Source organism: Dermacentor albipictus, chromosome 1 (assembly GCF_038994185.2).
Source record: "Dermacentor albipictus isolate Rhodes 1998 colony chromosome 1, USDA_Dalb.pri_finalv2, whole genome shotgun sequence".
Taxonomy (NCBI): domain Eukaryota; kingdom Metazoa; phylum Arthropoda; class Arachnida; order Ixodida; family Ixodidae; genus Dermacentor; species Dermacentor albipictus.
The window spans coordinates 58,372,407-58,391,082 of NC_091821.1; the positions used below are offsets into that span (position 1 = coordinate 58,372,407).

Below are 18,676 nucleotides of genomic sequence, written 5' to 3' on the forward strand. Positions count from 1 at the left end.
TCTGACAAGTACTCATCGAACAGTTTTGCAAAACAGAAGGGTTTCAGGTTAATGCACATTGGAGACCCTGAAAGCATTTAGGTAGTGTTTTCACTGATGTGGTCATCAGCAGTTTCAGCGAATCTGTCTCCAAATATTCAGTGTTGGTCAGAAAATGCAAATGTGGCACCTTTCGAAGCTATTCCTAGGCATTGGTAAGGTTTTCTTTTTCTGCTAATTTTTTATTGGACTGGTTTGAATAGATAAGACATTGTGATTTTCATGTGCTGCCCATAGTGAATAATGGCCAAGGAGTGGCAGCATTCACTGTCACCCTAATGAAAAAGAAAAAATAAATAGCTGCTTTGTAAAGGAGCTTAAATGCAAGGTGTTAGGATCTGTGTTTCGAAGAGATATGAATACGTTTATGGATAATTTCGACGTGGAGAAGTGGTAGCACCTTATTCATCACTGTTGGGCAAAATGAGGCATGGTCTGGTCAAGAAACATCTGGGAGAATTGAATTCAGTGCTGTTTCTTTACAAAGTAATGCAACATTCACACGACTAGGTGTATTTAGCACCAGTAGGCTTCTTGAAACTACTTTTTATTATTTATTTTTTTGCTTACATTTCTACAAACGACCAGTTTACGAAAGACCACAATCCTTTCTGGAGAGACTAGAGAGTTCTAAGGTTGTACCGAAGTCCAGTTATCTACAAGAGTTTCTTTGCCCCTCGCTTAAGCGCCAACCTGTCAGTATGCCCTTGCATATTGCAACATCATGTTTTTATTTATCCCATTGCTTCCTTTCATGATGTAACTTTAAGGTAAACTTATATTTTTGTTAGGGGTGTGTGAATGTTCAATATGAATCATCATTGTTCTAAAGGCAGTGCATATTGTAGAGACATGGATGAACACTATGTCACACAAACGCAAGCGCTGTATTTGATTTTATGTTTGTCCATGTCTCAACAAATGCACCGCCCATAGAACAATAATAGCCAACCAACTAGCCCATCAATACCTCCTGGGCAAATACGAATTAAATATTCTTTTGCATTTGATTTGAGAATGCCGGACAGGCCGCCATTGGAATATGAACCTGGCAACGTTTAACGCTAGAACGTTATCTAGTGAAGCGAGTCTAGCAGTGCTATTGGAGGAATTGGAGGGCAGTAAATGGGATATAATAGGGCTCAGTGAAGTTAGGAGGCCAAAAGAAGCATATACAGTGCTAAAAAGCGGGCACGTCCTGTGCTACCGGGGCTTAGCGGAGAGAAGAGAACTAGGAGTCAGATTCCTGATTAATAAGAATATAGCTGGTAACATACAGGAATTCTATAGCATTAACGAGAGGGTGGCAGGTCTTGTTGTGAAACTTAATAACAGGTACAATATGAAGATTGTACAGGTCTACGCCCCTACATCCAATCATGATGACCAGGAAGTCGAAAGCTTCTATGAAGACGTGGAATCGGCGATGGGTAGAGTGAAAACCAAATACACTATACTAATGGGCGACTTTAATGCCAAGGTAGGCAAGAAGCAGGCTGGAGACAAAGCAGTGGGGGAATATGGCATAGGCACTAGGAATAACAGGGGAGAGTTATTAGTAGAGTTTGCGGAACAGAATAATATGAGGATAATGAATACCTTCTTCCGCAAGCGGGATAGCCGAAAGTGGACGTGGAGGAGCCCGAACGGCGAGACTAGAAATGAAATAGACTTCATACTCTGCGCTAACCCTGGCATCATACAAGATGTGGACGTGCTCGGCAAGGTGCGCTGCAGTGACCACAGGATGGTAAGAACTCGAATTAGCCTACACCTGAGAAGGGAACGGAAGAAACTGGTACATAAGAAGCCGATCAATGAGTTAGTGGTAAGAGGGAAAATAGAGGAATTCCAGATCAAGCTACAGAACAGGTACTCGGCTTTAACTCGGGAAGAGGACCGCAGTGTTGAAGCAATGAACGACAATCTTGTGAGCATCATTAAGGAGTGTGCAACTCCGTTAGGCAGGATACCAGTAAACTATCACAGGAGACGAAAGATCTGATCAAGAAACGCCAATGTATGAAATCCTCTAACCCTACAGCTAGAATAGAACTGGCAGAACTTTCGAAGTCAATTAACAAGCGTAAGACAGCTGACATCAGGAAGTATAATATGGATAGAATTGAACATCCTCTCATGAACAGAGGAAGCCTAAAAACAGTGAAGAAGAAACTAGGAATTCGCAAAAATCAGATGTATGCGTTAAGAGACAAAACCGGCAATATCATAACTAATATCGATGAGATAGTTCAAATGGCTGAGGAGTTCTATAGAGATTTATACAGTACCAGTGGCACCCACGACGATAATGGAAGAGAAAATAGTCTAGAGGAATTCGAAATCCCAAAGGTAACGCCGGAAGAAGTAAAGAAAGCCTTAGGAGATATGCAAAGGAGAAAGGCAGCTGGGGAGGATCAGGTAACAGCAGATTTGTTGAAGGATGGTGGGCAGATTGTTCTAGAGAAACTGGCCACCCTGTATACGCAATGCCTCATGACCTCGAGCGTACCGGAATCTTGGAAGAACGCTAACATAATCCTAATCCATAAGAAGGGGGACGCCAAAGACTTGAAAAATTATAGACCGATCAGCTTACTGTCCGTTGCCTACAAACTATGCACTAAGGTAATCGCAAATAGAATTAGGAACACCTTAGACTTCTGTCAAGCAAAGGACCAGGCAGGATTCCGTAAAGGCTACTCAACAATAGATCATATTCACACTATCAATCAGGTGATAGAGAAATGTGCGGAATATAACCAACCCTTATGGCATGGCATGGCATGGCTCGAATGTTTCTTACTAAATCGTTCCCAGTTTGTCTCTACTAATAACACTGACTCTCCTCCGAGTCCTGTTTCCTCAGGAGTACCACAAGGATCGGTGCTTGGCCCTCTCCTCTTTCTAATCTACATTAACGACTTACCTTCCTGCGTCTCTTCCCATATCAACTTGTTTGCAGATGACTGTGTAATATTTCGGGAAATAACTAGTCCTAACGATACTACTATTCTACAGTCTGATCTTGATTCTGTGTCCGCTTGGTGTAAGACTTGGTGCATGGAATTAAACACTAAAAAATGCAAAGTCATGCGTGTAACTAGATCTACTAATGCAAATGTTTCATATCATCTTGATAACTTTCCTTTAGAAGTAGTATCGTTAGATAGAAGTAGAAGTAGAAGTAGTATAGAGTATAGTATAGTATATAGAGTATAGTATAGTTTAGAAGTAGTATAGTTTAGATATCTTGGCGTCACTATATCATCAAAACTAACCTGGAATGATCACATTGAATCCATAATCGCCAGCGCCAACAAAACACTTGCATATCTTCGCCGGAATTTCTCACGCGCTCCTCAGGCTCTTAAACTTTTACTCTATAAAACACTGATTCGTTCGAAGGTGGAATACGCCGCCTCTGTTTGGGACCCTTTCCATGACAATCTAATCTACTCACTCGAAATGGTTAAAAATAACTCTGCACGTTTTATTATGTCTAATTATGCTCGAACCGCAAGTGTGACTAATATGAAATCGAGCCTTGAACTACCATCACTAGCATCTCGCCGTAAGTTTTATCGCTTGTGTCTTTTTCACCGCATATTTCAGCATCGTTCTCTACACGATGATTTCATCTTTCCTCCCCAGTACGTATCACCACGCATTGACCACCGACATAAAGTAGCCGTTCCTTTTTGCAGGACTTCTACTTTTCAATATTCATTTTTTCCCAGGACTTGTGAAGAGTGGAACCACCTACCTACCACTACTGCAGAAATTACAGACCATCAACATTTAAAAAATGCTTTAACAGTAACTAATTAGTTCGTTACCTCATGTTATTTCTCGTTTTTTTCTCTTGTTTGCTTGTGCTTGCCTGTATCACCTACTCATTTTACATTGTTTTCTAGTTTGGTGATCTGTATTGATTTGATTTGTTAATTAGAGTATTTGTATTTGCATTGTTACATTATATAACTCCATGTATAAGTACCTTTTCACAGAAATGTTTTTCTTTTTGCCACTCACCTCTGTAATGCTTCGGCCCTGAGGGTACAATAAATGAAATGAAATGAAATGAAATAGCTTTCATTGATTACGAGAAAGCGTTTGATTCTGTCGAAACCTCAGCAGTCATGGAGGCATTACGGAATCAGGGTGTAGACGAGCCGTATGTAAAAATACTGAAAGATATCTATAGCGGCTCCACAGCCACCGTAGTCCTCCATAAAGAAAGCAACAAAATCCCAATAAAGAAAAGCGTCAGGCAGGGAGATACGATCTCTCCAATGCTATTCACCGCGTGTTTACAGGAGGTATTCAGAGACCTGGAATGGGAAGAATTGGGGATAAAAGTTAATGGAGAATACCTTAGTAACTTGCGATTCGCTGATGATATTGCCTTGCTTAGTAACTCAGGGGACCAATTGCAATGCATGCTCACTGACCTGGAGAGGCAAAGCAGAAGAGTGGGTCTAAAAATTAATCTGCAGAAAACTAAAGTAATGCTTAACAGTCTCGGAAGGAACAGCAATTTACAATAGGCAGCGAGGCACTGGAAGTAGTAAGGGAATACATCTACTTAGGGCAGGTAGTGACGGCAGATCCGGATCATGAGACAGAAATAATCAGAAGAATAAGAATGGGCTGGGGTGCATTTGGCAGGCATTCTCAGATCATGAACAGCAGGTTGCCATTATCCCTCAAGAGGAAAGTGTATAATAGCTGCGTCTTACCAGTACTCACCTACGGGGCAGAAACCTGGAGGCTTACGAAAAGGGTTCTACTCAAATTGAGGACGATGCAACGAGCTATGGAAAGCAGAATGATAGGTGTAACGTTAAGGGATAAGAAAAGAGCAGATTGGGTGAGGGAACAAACGCGAGTTAATGACATCTTAGTTGAAATCAAGAAAAAGAAATGGGCATGGGCAGGACATGTAATGAGGAGGGAGGATAACCGATGGTCATTAAGGGTTACGGACTGGATCCCAAGGGAAGGGAAGCGTAGCAGGGGGCGGTAGAAAGTTAGGTGGGCGGATGAGATTAAGAAGTTTGCAGGGACGGCATGGCCACAATTAGTACATGACCGGGGTTGTTGGAGAAGTATGGGAGAGGCCTTTGCCCTGCAGTGGGCGTAACCAGGCTGATGATGATGATGCTCATTAACATTTGCTGAATACTTGTTTCTGTTCGAATATAAGAGCAACACCTTAATTAAAGTTTACATGGAGAAAAATTAATTCAAATATTGACTGCTGCAAATGATTCCGTTTGAATCTTTTCTTTTCTCTTTTGTGCTCACGAGGATTTCAACATGAATTCTGGGCTCAGGCTCCTTTTCCAAGCGTATCACCCCTGAAGAAATCCAAACGCCAGGCCTGGGTACACTTGTGCCCATTTGAACCTTTGGGTGCTCAGCGGCGGTGGGAATCGAACTCGCAACCTACAGCAGCCAAAGCAGGAGGTTGTGGGTTCTTAAATGAACGTGTGAAGTAGTTAACATATCTTCAACATTTTCCAGTCATTCAGCAAGAATACCTTGTCTTCAGACAGCCTGTACTAATTTGTTGTCTTGATTTAGACAAAGAAATCAATTTTTTTACAGCAAAGCTGTTTATGCGAACCCTGTGCCGTCGTCGGATTTCGCTAAAGAGGGGCCTCGTGACCTAGCGAGAGAGAAGAAAAAGAGCTCAACAGTGGGAACAGGGTTGGAGTGACCCCTTTTCTCCTGCGAGAATGTTATCTTATACATGAATCTTATACGGTTGTCACATGGTGCATTTTCGATGATCAAGCTAGATCGGCATCGTATTTATCGACGAGTGATTCCACCCTGCCGTGAAACAAACGTTACGCTGGCGGTTTGCGGCCAATGAACAATGCCCAGCGATTGAAACGCGATACTAGGAGTGTGTGGCTGCTGGTACTTTTTGTGCCAGCAAGAAGTCCCAGCAGCCATGCCAGTCACCAAACCAATCCAACCAATGCACTAACCAATTGCAGTGCCTACATCTTCAGTGGTGGGTTTTCCACCCAATACACGGAGCTCTGGATCAGTGGTTCCGCACACTCCATCCCAACTACAACTATGGTAAGACGACGAGTAGTGCAAACTCCTGAGGAAGAAGCTGCCTACTGCGAGCGCCAGGGCAAAAAAGGGGCAGAGCAACTTGCACACGAAAAAAAAAAAAAGCACGGCAAAACACAGACAGAGACCTCACGTGAAAAAAGAAAAAAAAGAACACTGGGAGAATTGCAAAACACAGCACTCCTAAAGCATGCTCACCACTTGAAGCACACGAAAGTGAAGATGAGGTGAAAGAATGCTGAAGCAAAAGGTTTACAATACAGACTGCTTGCAAAGTTTAACTTGCATGGTGTAACACTCGGTGTAACTAACACAGGTTTGCTGCTCAACCATCTTCACAGACTGGAAGGGGCAGTGGTAATTTAGCTAGTCTCAGTGTTTGTGTCCTTTTAAAACGACGTGCTGTGCTCTAGTATTTCCTGTAACTCCTTCAAGCAACATAACATTCTGCCCACATTTGGTAATATGCCGTTCCTTTGTTTTATTACTGCCACAGTCATGGTGCACAAGATTTGATTGCTTTTAAATTGTGTCTGATTTACAAGTTCCACAATAGACTTGTCATCCAGTTGTGAATGGCATTTACATGCGTGAAATGATGTAACTAAGCCTTTTCTTATTTAAATGGGCTCTTGTAACCTTAAACTTTTAGTTTGTTTAGAAATAAGACAATTCAATAGACAAGCGTCATTTTTCTCAACATTTAAGTGACTTGTAACTTTCACTATTTGAATACCCTTAAATTTTTTTATAATTTTAATTTCCTTGGAAAATATAGGACAGATGTACCCTACATAATAATACAGTTTTCTCTTGATCTGCACGGTGTGTAACCATTTCAGTACAAAGAAAAATGCTTCTTCGCACTTTTGTATGATTAAGGGCTCCCAAGGAATGGGTCCTGCAACACTTTCTGAACATGGTTAAAAGAATATGGTTGGTCACTAGACAATGCTGTCATGAATATAGGTATAAGCCTATTATTGCAATCCTTGCAGCAGGGAGCCACAATTTCACTCAAATCGAGCACCTGCTTTTTCCTTTAAATTGCTGAAATCCCTGCTGCTTTTTGTGTATGTTCCTATGTGCTTTTAATCATGATGGCCATTTGCTGGATTCTTTTAGACACCACAACTAAGCAGTGCCTTCAGCAAAGGCAAAGAGATATCTCGGGGTGATGTGTCGCTGTGCCCATAGGATGGGCCGGCAGGCTATGACACAGTACTCTAGGCATTAGAGAAAAAAGGAGGATAAAATTAAAATGTAAACAAATCAATGCATACATACATTAAATAAATAAACAAAAGAGAGTGGTGCCATCTGATGGTGGAGAATAACAGCACTGCATAACCGCTGTGACATCATGGATTAGTCAGCATGACACTACACAATCTTGAGGTCAATAAAAAAAAAAAGAAATCATGGCTCGACGCTGGACAGAGCACATGGGGCCTAGTTCTGCATAGCCATGGCAGCGCAGTTGGAATGATGAATAAGTAGGGGAAGGCCACAAGAGTGTTGCATTGGCAGCATTTGATTACTGGAACTGCATTCGTGCAAGACGCATCAAAAAACTTTTTGTTGGAACAAATTTGTAAGGAGGTGCCTTCTCAATAGCAATCAGACATTCACCATTCGTGAAAATCGCTGCAGGACCCATTTAAGAAATGCACTGAAGTGTAAAACTAAACCAATAATTGTGTCACATTTATTTTTTTTACTTGCTGCTATTACAAATTCATCCCTTACAAGAGGCATTTCAAACAACCATTTACTTGTACTTTCAACACGGGCTGCATATCTTGTATACTAAAAAGCACGGCCAGTTTGCCAGTGCCAGATTCAGCTGGCTCATTTTATTGTGGCTGCAATTATACGGACATTCCAGGCGCATTTCTGCTGTCAGCGTCGCCATCGCTGAGGCAGGCCACGCACGCCCGGCCGGGCCACTGTATTTTGAAATCCATCAGCGACGGATACAGAGTCCCACTGCGCTGTGTTTTCGCCACTTAGCATTTAGGCGAGCGGCTGCACGAAGCTCACTTCACTCGCTGCTGCTGCCGCACTTGCTCACGACAGCGTTTCGACAGCAAGTGTCCATGGTTATCAAGTGTGATGTGTTTATGTTTGCTGTGCGAACTGACACTATGCTTGTTAGTATAGTTAGCAAGCAAATGTTCACAAGTTGATGTGGCCAATAAAAGAGCTATCCTTACTTTGTATGGCTGTCTGCTAATTTGCTATCGCAATCAATGCTTCGCTTTTCTGGCAAAACTGCAACTTAATTTTTTTTTTTCATAAACCAGTTTTGTTTGGCGTTCGCACAGCAAATTCACTCCAGGACTGTACTGTTTTGAGATGAGTCGCAGGAAAACAGGGTCCTAAAAAATGTGTCATGGGTTGTGACAAAAAAAAATCTCATTTGTGCATAGTTATGCAATGCAGCACAAGTTCACACAGAAATGGCATCTCCTTCGTTGCAGTTCATAAAGACTGCAGAGTCCTTCAGTGGTAACAATGCATTTTTTTTTTCTATTGCAGTTGTGACCAGAATAAAGAAGGAGAAAATTGTACATGTAACAATATCAATGCATTTGCATATCACAGGACACCAAACACACGTATATACATACACATTTAAAGTGTAGCCTTTATATGCATTTTAACATCACAAGTAGTGGTCTTTGTCACCAATAAATATGTCTATAAAGACACTGAGCATTTAAACAATAACTGCTGTTTGAGGAAAGATCTTGAACACAGATATAACTGAAGTAGGTGCTTACATAGCATATTAATATACTCACTGGACATTTCTGAGTACACATACGTTTACAAAATTATGTCAACACAGCAGAAGCTTATTTTTATAAAAAGTACTAAAGCACAGAGAAAAAAAGAGCATCTCTACAGTTTAATCTAAATCAAGAAAATGGCATTTCTTCTGGCATCGAACTGCTGAACAGGTGGGAACTTTCGCAGACTTACTTTCATTCTGACTGCACATATGACGCACTAATAAATTATTCTACTTGGATCACACAGTATACAGTATGCAGTTTCATCTTTTTAACATAAAAAGTCTATCGGGAAAGTTGCATACACACACAGCTTTTAAGACACTGAAAACTTGCACAAAATGCATAGAAATTGCAACAGTTATACCAGGTACAAGAATTGCTTGAACATGAAAACTGTACCTAGTCACATTCTGTAGCAGAAACCAGCCAGGGACATCCTTGAGCACATGAAAGGGCAGCTAAGTAAGTCGGGCACCAAAGCTGCCGTAGCGGTTACAGGCATACCACTTTTGTGGTTGCTTATTGTGTAGAGGCTAAGAGAGCCCCAACTTGTTAACAAAGTCTTCCAAGTTCCTCATAAAGAACTTCTCGTCATCCAAGCTTGTCTTTGTCTTGCCAAAGGGAAGGTGGGGGCAAGTTGTCCTCCTATCTGGAATACCAGGAGTTCCAAGCATGACACAGGTGGCAATCAAACAAGCCTCCTGGGGGCAAAGTCTTCTGGGGGCAAAGCCTCCAGAATGCTCTGCTCGCAATGAAGTGGCAACTGGAAGAAAGGAATTTCCTGCATATCTTCAATGTGTTGTCACCCGGCGTCCATTTCATGCTGCAAGATGACAATGCTGTAATGTCGGCCGAAATGTGTTCCATGTGATTACAGAGTGAATCAGCAACCACTGATGCGGGGCCAACACCATGTTACAATGCATTGGAAATTCATTTCTTATGATTGCCACTTTTGCACTGGCTATAACGAGTTAATCTTGTTTTAATCTGTACAGGTTGCTTCTAGCTTTCACCAATGAAGCAAGCTTTGTAGTACTCATGCCAGAAGGGTGGCTCTGGCACTCCACATGTTCTTAGCTCTGTAGCCTTGACCAAAATGTTTAACTGTTGAATGTGAAGCATTTCATTGCATAGTCAGAGCCAAGGCCAAATACGAGGCCATTCGAAGTTGTAGAGTTTGACACTGATGCGCGTGCATGTCCATGCACCTGCTTGCTGGCTGCTACGGGCTCAGCGCCTCCTTGCACCATGCACATGTGCATGCACCCCCCACGTGCACGCTTAAAAACGCTACTGGCTTAACGCCTTCTTGTTCCACTTGCAAGTAAGGGTGTGCAAGCCACAAATAAACATGGCTTGGTTGTGCTAGGTGCACTATGTTGTGTGTAGCCCTCTACTTGTAGATACCACAAAGTTTGAGATTGTATTTGTGAGTTTTTGCACATCTATTGACAAGGTTCATTGCTAACTCACAGCCGTAGTGGCACTGCACAGTCGTGAGTAGGACACCAAAGCAAAGTGCAGTAGGCTTGAACTCAATTTGCACACAGGCAAATTGCTTTTTTTAAAAACTGAGTTTTTGATCAATAATCACACCACTCACTGTCCCATCGCTGGTCATGGGCTGTGCAAAAATGCTGTTAGCATTGTAATGACTGCATTCGCTGTGTCACCACATATCGTAACTGTTGCTGTAGAAGCAGTTCAGTCCAATAAACCTGATGCTCTTGCTGAAGGCAGATGATTGCTATAGCCATGTGTAATACTTGTAGATCGTCAGTGCAACTAATACCAAGATCATTTCACTGAGGCATTCAGGAGGCAAAACAGTCATCCAGAGATATGTGCTCCCACCTAAAGCCAACAATTCATAAAGGGCTCATAGCAATGTAGAGGCCATACTGAAAGGCTCTAATAAAGTACTAACATGTACTGGGAAAACACGAGGAAAGCGGAAGATGGAAATTCAAGGCGATGAGCAAAACGAGAATGAGGTAAAAGTGAGCCCCACCGTTTCGACAAGTGGACTTGCCTTGGAAAAGACAAGTCCACTTGTCGAAACATTGGCTTTTACCTTGTTCTCGTTTTGCTCATCGCTCTAATATGTATACTGGGTAATATTTAGCCGATACTCCAGTGGACATTAAGAGGGAAAAATGGAACTGGGCATGCCATGCAATGTGTAAGGCAGATAACCGGTCGACCATTAGTTAGAGAATGGGTGCCAAGGGAAGGAAAGCACAATTGAGGATGGCAGAAAATTAGGTGGGGTCATGAAATTAGGAAATTTGGAGGATGAAGTTGGAATCAGCTAGCGCAAGATGTGGTTAATTGGAGATTGCTAGGAGAGGCCTTTGTCGGGCAGTGTACACAAAAATATAATGATTATGATGATGATGTACTGGGTTGATATGGCTTTATCTATATTGATTATTCTTTACCAACCTTTGCAAGGTAAATTCCATTAGCTGCATTAACTCTTTCATCACCGCACCTATAGGAACCGATCAATTTAATCAACAGTTTTTCTACACATTGTTAAACATTTCCGTTCAAATTCTTTTACTAGCAACATCATGCACCGTCTAAAATGACAACTAAACTTTAACTAGGTACTGGTCAGGTTTGACAACTTTTGGTAGATTTGAGAGTCTGGAAAAATAAAACTTCAACTGGCAGTATTGTCGAAGCTAGCCTCCAGAGCTCCTAGCACTTATTCAATAAAAAGATGCTAGATTTCTGCTTTCGTTGACTCGGTAATATCATTCTTAAATGACAGCAGCAGGGAAGACACAGAAGCTTCTCTCAGGTTGTCAATTGTCCGATCCGACGTATAGGCTGTTTTAACAAGGACTCAAACAACGTAGATGCTCGTGAGTGCGTATGATTTTGATAATTGTGTTCGACTAGTATCAAGTGCAACTTTATTCCCTCCCTTTCACCCTCTTGTGGGCTGTTTTTATCCATCAGTGCTTCGACACTGCATGTATAAAATATTACGAGCAATCATTCCCATCGTGTAGGGGTTTTCACTTGCACAAGAGTCACAAGTGATCTCAGACCGACCTTCAACCGAACCTTGACTAGCTGTCTAAACTCTAACATTTTTAACACTGCCTGTGCCCTTATTCATTACTGTACAACAGCGTGCAACACTCCACATTGCTGTACAGCATAGTGCACAAATCGAACAAAGCACGTGGAGGCTCCAATGCCAGTTGGACGCACATTAGACCACCTTGCTCGCACAGAAAAGCCGATCGAACACAATAACCTAGTGTGAGGAGGCTTCTGCATGCTCCCTGACTTGACAACCGTTACTTCGCGAGCCTAAAGAATGCAGTAAAAAACGAACGAGGTGCCTGCTGCAATGACAAAAAAAAACTAATGTTCCCTGTACAACAGGGACTTGCCTGTTTTAACATTTGCAAAGCTACTGCTTCTCCTGGGGAAAGCATGGCATGAGCATCACTATGGCTAGTATTGATGCCAATAAATCTTAATTTTTTTGTGTGATGTGACTTGCAAATGCTGGGAACTTGGAACTAGGTGCTCTATATTTCAGATTTTTTTTCTTTTACTTTCAGTACTACTACTAAATATAGCAAATGATTACTTTCATTTGTGTTCCTTGAGGTGCTTCTTTGACGTTTATCATAAGAATACTACAAAATTGTTTGAGCAATTATTACTGATATACATCCATCCAGAACGTCAGTGATCAGGCTATAATTTTATGTATTGCAGTGCTATATGGTATGACTACTATGCATTCAAAATGTTAAAAAATAAAAGCACCAAAAATGTTCACATTTCTAGTGGTAATGAAATAGTTAAGTGGCTAAAATAAGACAAAGAGGGTAGACTAACGTACACATGTTAGCAGTATTTAATGCTATCTGCTACACACACATTGGCTCTTAATTTGCGAGTTAAAAGTGCATTGAACCAAGTAACGCAAAAGAAGAGGAACAGACACACATGTACAGCGTATTGTGTCTAATTTACGCACAAAATATTTCTTGTTGAAGAACTTTCTCAAACAGTATTGCAGGGTCATTTACCTGCTCAAATAGCCAAGCTTACTACGGCACCTTGTCTTCTGAGTACCTTTGAAACATCAGCTTTGGCAACATACATCCAACACTGCAGCACACAACGGTAAACCACCACCATGTTGGACATATTCACAGACAAATTGCTCCTGCTAATATAATTAGTGAGTAGAGTAAGGGGGATCCGAGGGGCCCAATTTTTTTGTTGGTCACAACCATACAAAGAAATAGACAATGAAGCCAGAGAAAGCATAGGGAATACATATTAATTATGTTGCCTTGAAATGTATAAATATTGAGGTAAAGGGAAATGAAAGAGGATGATAAGATAACTTGCTGAATGTGGGAGGCACAGTCGCATCTTCTGTGTTATACATTACCAATTCCGCTTTGCAGCATTACTCTTCTGGCCACTTCCTTTGGTATTTGCATATGTCTACAAGAGTTGCCCTGGAGGTGTTCACCAGCACCGTTCAAGGCCATGGCAGTGGGTGTACTCGTGCAAACCTCCGAGCATGCACATCAGCCATACTCAACAGCACCAAGCAAGAAAAATGCAGCAAGAGTGCAGTTTTATGACAGATTTGTTTTCCACTTGCTCCCACTGCAAGGGCTGCAGTCAGCCACTGACACATGATCCTACCTAAAATTAAATGCCAACAGCAGTGCCAGCCTCACCAGTGGTGAATCTCAAGGCCAAAAATGTATATGTCTTTGGGAAGTAAGAGAAAATGTCTCTTGGTCATTAATTGCATGAGAAAAACTGTAAAAACATTTTTAATTCTGCACGATTACTCAGATTCATGTTCTTAGTTACAGTGGTGAGTTAGCATGGCAATGTTTAGATGCAGACACATGCCATTGCGGCAGCAATCGGTCCTCAAAAGGTGCAAAGGTACCCTTTCTTCTGGGCAGAGATGGTCTGTAGTTTCATCCTCAATGATTTCAGCCAGTCACATCACAGCAGTTATTGCCGTTGCAACACAGAAGAATGCAAGTGCAGATTCTAAAATTATTAGATGTCGTTGAAGATTGCCTATTTGTTGCCCCTTTTATAGCATCCAGTTTTTTTTTTTTTCATTAGCCTTTATGCAAAAAAAATAAAGATAGTTAACTATCGAGAACAAAAGCCTGTGTATCACTGGAAGTGCAGGTGGGAATTGAGAGAGGCATCACACATCACAGTGTCCACACAACTGTAGACTACTGTCATTTGCAGAGTGCAAGAAAAAAAATTTTTTTTTTTTTTTCATATAGCTCATCCATTTTTGACATGTTTATTGGAGGTCTCTTGGACTATGCAGGTTGAGAACAAAAAATCGTGGGGCAAAGATGTCTTCACATACCTTGAAAGAACATGCCACTTGAATGTTTGAGGGCTGCTTGCGAGATGGCCAGCCACAGAATTGTGTCTGCTGCTTCCTCCACCGAACGGCACCGTACGGAGACCTTACGCAGCAGTTTCGGAACAGCATCCTTGACCCCTGTGTAGAAGTAATTAATTGCATTCATTATTTAAGTACTCACTGAATAAATGAATTCATTATTGCAGTATTGATTGAATTCAAGTGTTAAGCTATTCTATTCATCGAAAAAAAAATTGAGAAAGGCCACGGACATCCTAACTGTGTCACTTGCCAATGGACACCAGAACCGTCCCGCAGACTTGGAAAAAAATACAGGGTAAAGGAATAGAGGATAAGGAGGTCAGACAAATTGTTGTAAAGAAATCCCAAGCTGTGCCATCTAGACCCTTGCAATAATTGCACATAAAAATGTTGCTGCTGCATTGAACATTCTGAATACCACACTTAAGAACACATGCAATGAGTTATAAAGCTCAAGGTTATTCCTTTTCTTAAAACAGGTAGCTCAGAAATGGTGCATAACTAAGTGGCACAATGTGAGCACATGCAGCCCCCATCTTATGTTTCAGACCAAGTCTAGGTGCTCTCTCCAATAACAGTGTCATGGCATTGATACATACTTGAATCAAAGCCAACCTTAATTCTAAGCTGATGCCCAAACGCCAGAGTCGAAAAAAAGCTTTCCTTGAATTTAAGTCAACCAAGGGGCAAGTATCAATGACATACTAAATGTGCTCTTTTCTTGCTCTTTTCTCATATCAGACATTAGCTGCAAATTCTCTGTATGATTACACGACACCCAAAAATGCTTATCTTTATGCGAGATGCTCACTTCTGGTCATAATTGGCATTTACATTTCATTCCTTGTTGCATACTTCTTCCCAAAATTCAAAGCCCTCGGTCTGTCGAGCATGTTGGAAATGTAGCAAAAGGTTACGAGTCCAGTTTATCAAGAATGTTGCTCAACATGGCCACTATTTAGTTTGCCATCTGTCAGCGACATGCAGTTGAAGTGACCTGCCATGGTTAGGTACTGCTCTTCCTCAGATATCCAGCTGGTGTAGCATTTCCTTAGACTGTTCTTGTTGTTAATATGGGGAGATTGTTAATAGCAATATGAAGTGGTTGCAGTTTACTCCCACAAACCATAGAAAAGAATCATTACCCTGCCTCCTTGAATATAGACTTGCTCTCAAGTTTCACTTCCACATTTTGTAAAACAGAGAGCTCACCTCACATTGCAGCAAACAGTGTTCACAAAAGAAAAATGCTAGCTGTTTTATTTATTGACTTTTTTTCCTTCTATTTAAAGTAACTAAAGCTAGTCAAGCTAGTCTGCTCGGACAATATGAAAAAAAAATTGAAAGAATGATGTAAACAGAGCACCATGTTGTAATCCCTTTTAGTCAGTTGGTTACAAGAGCACAAGAAACGCAAACAGGAGTTGCAAGCTAATGAGATTCACAATGGCACTTACATTTACAGTGCAGTTTGTGACTAGATATGTATAGATCTTTTTTTGAACACAGCTGATTCGTCAGACTTTCGTGTTCAAAAGAGGTGAATGTTGGTTTTACTTCAGTCATTACTGATAGAATGAGGGTGGACACTGGACAGTGACCATGTACAGCCCATCTGCACTCGACACAAATTTTAGGGCCAATCTTGTACTTGCCTCTATTTAGACTTGGAAGCTCACACCACATGCAGATGTGCAGCTCGCAAACTTTTCACCCAATTACTTCCATTTGCCATCGCTGATAAAGAAAACAAGAACAACACTTCAAGCATTATTGTTCAATGAACCCTTACATTTACACCTAGGCTGTGCTAGTAGAGATGTGGGTGCCTCAACACTGCACTAGTGTCTGCCTTTACAAGTAGTCTCTTCTAACAAGCACTTTGCCATTTCAGGTACTTGTCTACAAACGCCTAGACACAAATTTCATTCATTCATTCATTCATTCATTTACACCATCCTGCAGGCCGTGTGGCCCAAGCAGGAGGGGCAAGGTAACAAATAAAAAATATGCATACAAAAGGCAGAATTACAAAATATGAAACTTAAGAAAAGGAACAATATAGCACAAAACAGCAATGTTACTTAGGAAATACTAATGAGTGACTTGATTCAGGGAAGTTCAGATGACGGAAAGGGATGAGGTGTTATTCTTCTATAGTTCGACGAAAGAAAAAAAATTTAAAGAGGTTTGTCCTGGCAACGCAAGGGGAGAAAGCGAGGGGGTGGGAATGATGGGTTTTCCTGCATGCAGAAAAAGTTATGTATAGACTAGGAGCTAAAGAAAATTTACGGTTTATGAAGGAGTAAAGGAACTTCAAGCGTATTATTTTTCACCTCGTTTGAAGGGTGTGAAAACCATTTATCTGCAGTAATTCAGTTATATGGACTCTTCTCGGCCGTATTTGGAAAAAATAAAATGTATGGCTCTTCTCTGTATCCTTTCAAGAGCATTAATGTTGATTTTGGTAAACGGGTCCCAAATAAAGCACGAGTAATCCAATTTGGGTCGAATAAAAGTGGTATAGGCTAATGACTTTACTTCATGAGATGCATGTTTAAGCTTATGGCGAAGTAGACATAGCTTTCTGAAAGCAGGAGAGGTGGTAGCAGCAATGTGGCTATTCCAATTTAGGTTGTTGGTAACTGTAATTCCAAGATACTTGTACTCGCTCACTACAGCCAAGCGATCTTGGCCAATAGAATAAGAAAACTTCAGGAGCAGTTTTTTGTTTGTTATACATAGAAGCACAGATTTATCTGAGTGAAGTTTCATTCCCCACTTGTTGCTCCACTCAAGAATGTTATTTAAGGCTAAATGAAGAGATAGTTTATCATTAACTGTATTAATATTGTTAAAAATGATAGTCGTCTGCGAACAGACAAATATTGACAGGGGCCTCTATTACATCAACTATGTCATTACAGTAAATAAGAAACAAAAGTGGGCCTAGCACGCTGCCTTGAGGCACGCCAGAGCTTACTGAAAGGGAATATGCGTGCTGCCCATCAATCACTATGTACTGTTTTTGACGCGTTAAATAAGCCAGTAAGCAGTGTTAAGAACGGCCAGCTGCAGTGCAAGTTTTGCCAACCACTTGCGACTGTGGCGGCAACTTTCCTGGAGCGTCACCGCACACCTTGAGCCACAGCATGACTAAGTCGACTGTGTGTGAACAACAATACGTGCGTCCTCGACTCTCCATCGCTGGAGCCGAGTTTGACGAAGCAATCGCCATTGTAACTAAACGGGCTCGGTGGACCAACTATTGTTACTGAGCCGCGGGAACGTCTAGTGACACCCCTTCCCACGCGCCGACCAAGACACCAGACAATGAGCGGCCGGCAGGCGCGCTGCAGTTCGAGGAATAAATGCCCCTACGGTGCCGGGTCGTCTCCTCTACGGTGCCTCGTCAACATCCCTACGGTGCTTCGTTTTCCCAACGGTGCCTGGTAAACTTGCCTACAGTGCTTGGACAGCCGTTTCCGTCACCTGGGTATCGGGGGAGCACGGAGTGTTTATAAACTGCTGTTGTGCGGCTGCTCAGGACACTCTCTCTCAAGCAGTCATGTTAGACTGATGTACTTTCTCAAACAGTCATGTTAGACTGATATAAATACTGTAAATAAACCCATATTTCTCGTTCTCGATGAGAAGCCTTCCCTTCATCAACGTCCTCAGCGTGGATAAGTGGGACGACGGCATGGGCCAGCTACCTTCTAATTCATGCCCGACTCCAATCTTGACAACGGATCACGAGCGATGGGATTGAACCCCCAAACATAACAGCAGAAACCCAGGACAGGATAAAGGAATTTTAATTTACTAATTAATTTGTCATGAGGAGCATCAAATGCTTCTTGAAAATCTAAAAATATCACGTCTACTTGGCCAGCCTTGTCAAGGATAGTAGCAAACGAGTGAATGACTGTGCTTAATTGGGTGACTGTCGAGAGCCCTTTCCTGAAGCCATGTTGGAAAGGAGAACATTGTAGTTTATCAGCCTATTCTAATATCTTGAGTGAAAAATGCCTCTTTGAAGAAAGCTTTTCTCTTCAGATCAACAGAGCACTGGTATTTTCTCTTAACTGGCATTTTCTCTCAAAGTGGTTTAGTCCTCATACCGGTGCCGCCTTTCACTCTCTCACACTTCTCATCTACCACATGCCATTGCTTCCTGCTCCTAATTAAAAATTAGTAGAGAGGAAAGTCATCTTATATTTATGTTTTTACAAAGCTGCTCACGGTCAAACTAATAGATCCTGTTCCTAATTGTAAAGCTAGCTTTCCTGCA

The 18,676-nt window shown here is 41.6% G+C and overlaps 1 protein-coding gene across 4 annotated transcripts in view; it reads right to left on the reverse strand.

Moving 5' to 3' along the window:
- Nucleotides 1-8,390: 8,390 nt before the first annotated feature.
- LOC135899372 (dehydrogenase/reductase SDR family member 12-like) overlaps nt 8,391-18,676 on the reverse strand; it is a 29,339-nt gene continuing 19,053 nt past the window's right edge. For 2 of the 4 annotated variants that reach the window (XM_065428629.1, XM_065428631.1), the window contains exons 8-9: nt 14,341-14,478; nt 8,391-9,699 (exon numbers count right to left, since the gene is read on the reverse strand). In XM_065428629.1, coding sequence (XP_065284701.1) covers nt 9,470-9,699; nt 14,341-14,478 — 368 coding nt within the window. In that variant the 3' untranslated portion in view covers nt 8,391-9,469. Of the gene's footprint in view, nt 9,700-9,739; nt 9,760-14,340; nt 14,479-18,676 lie in introns of those variants that run through there. The other 2 variants (XM_065428630.1, XM_065428632.1) reach the window with 2 other exon arrangements.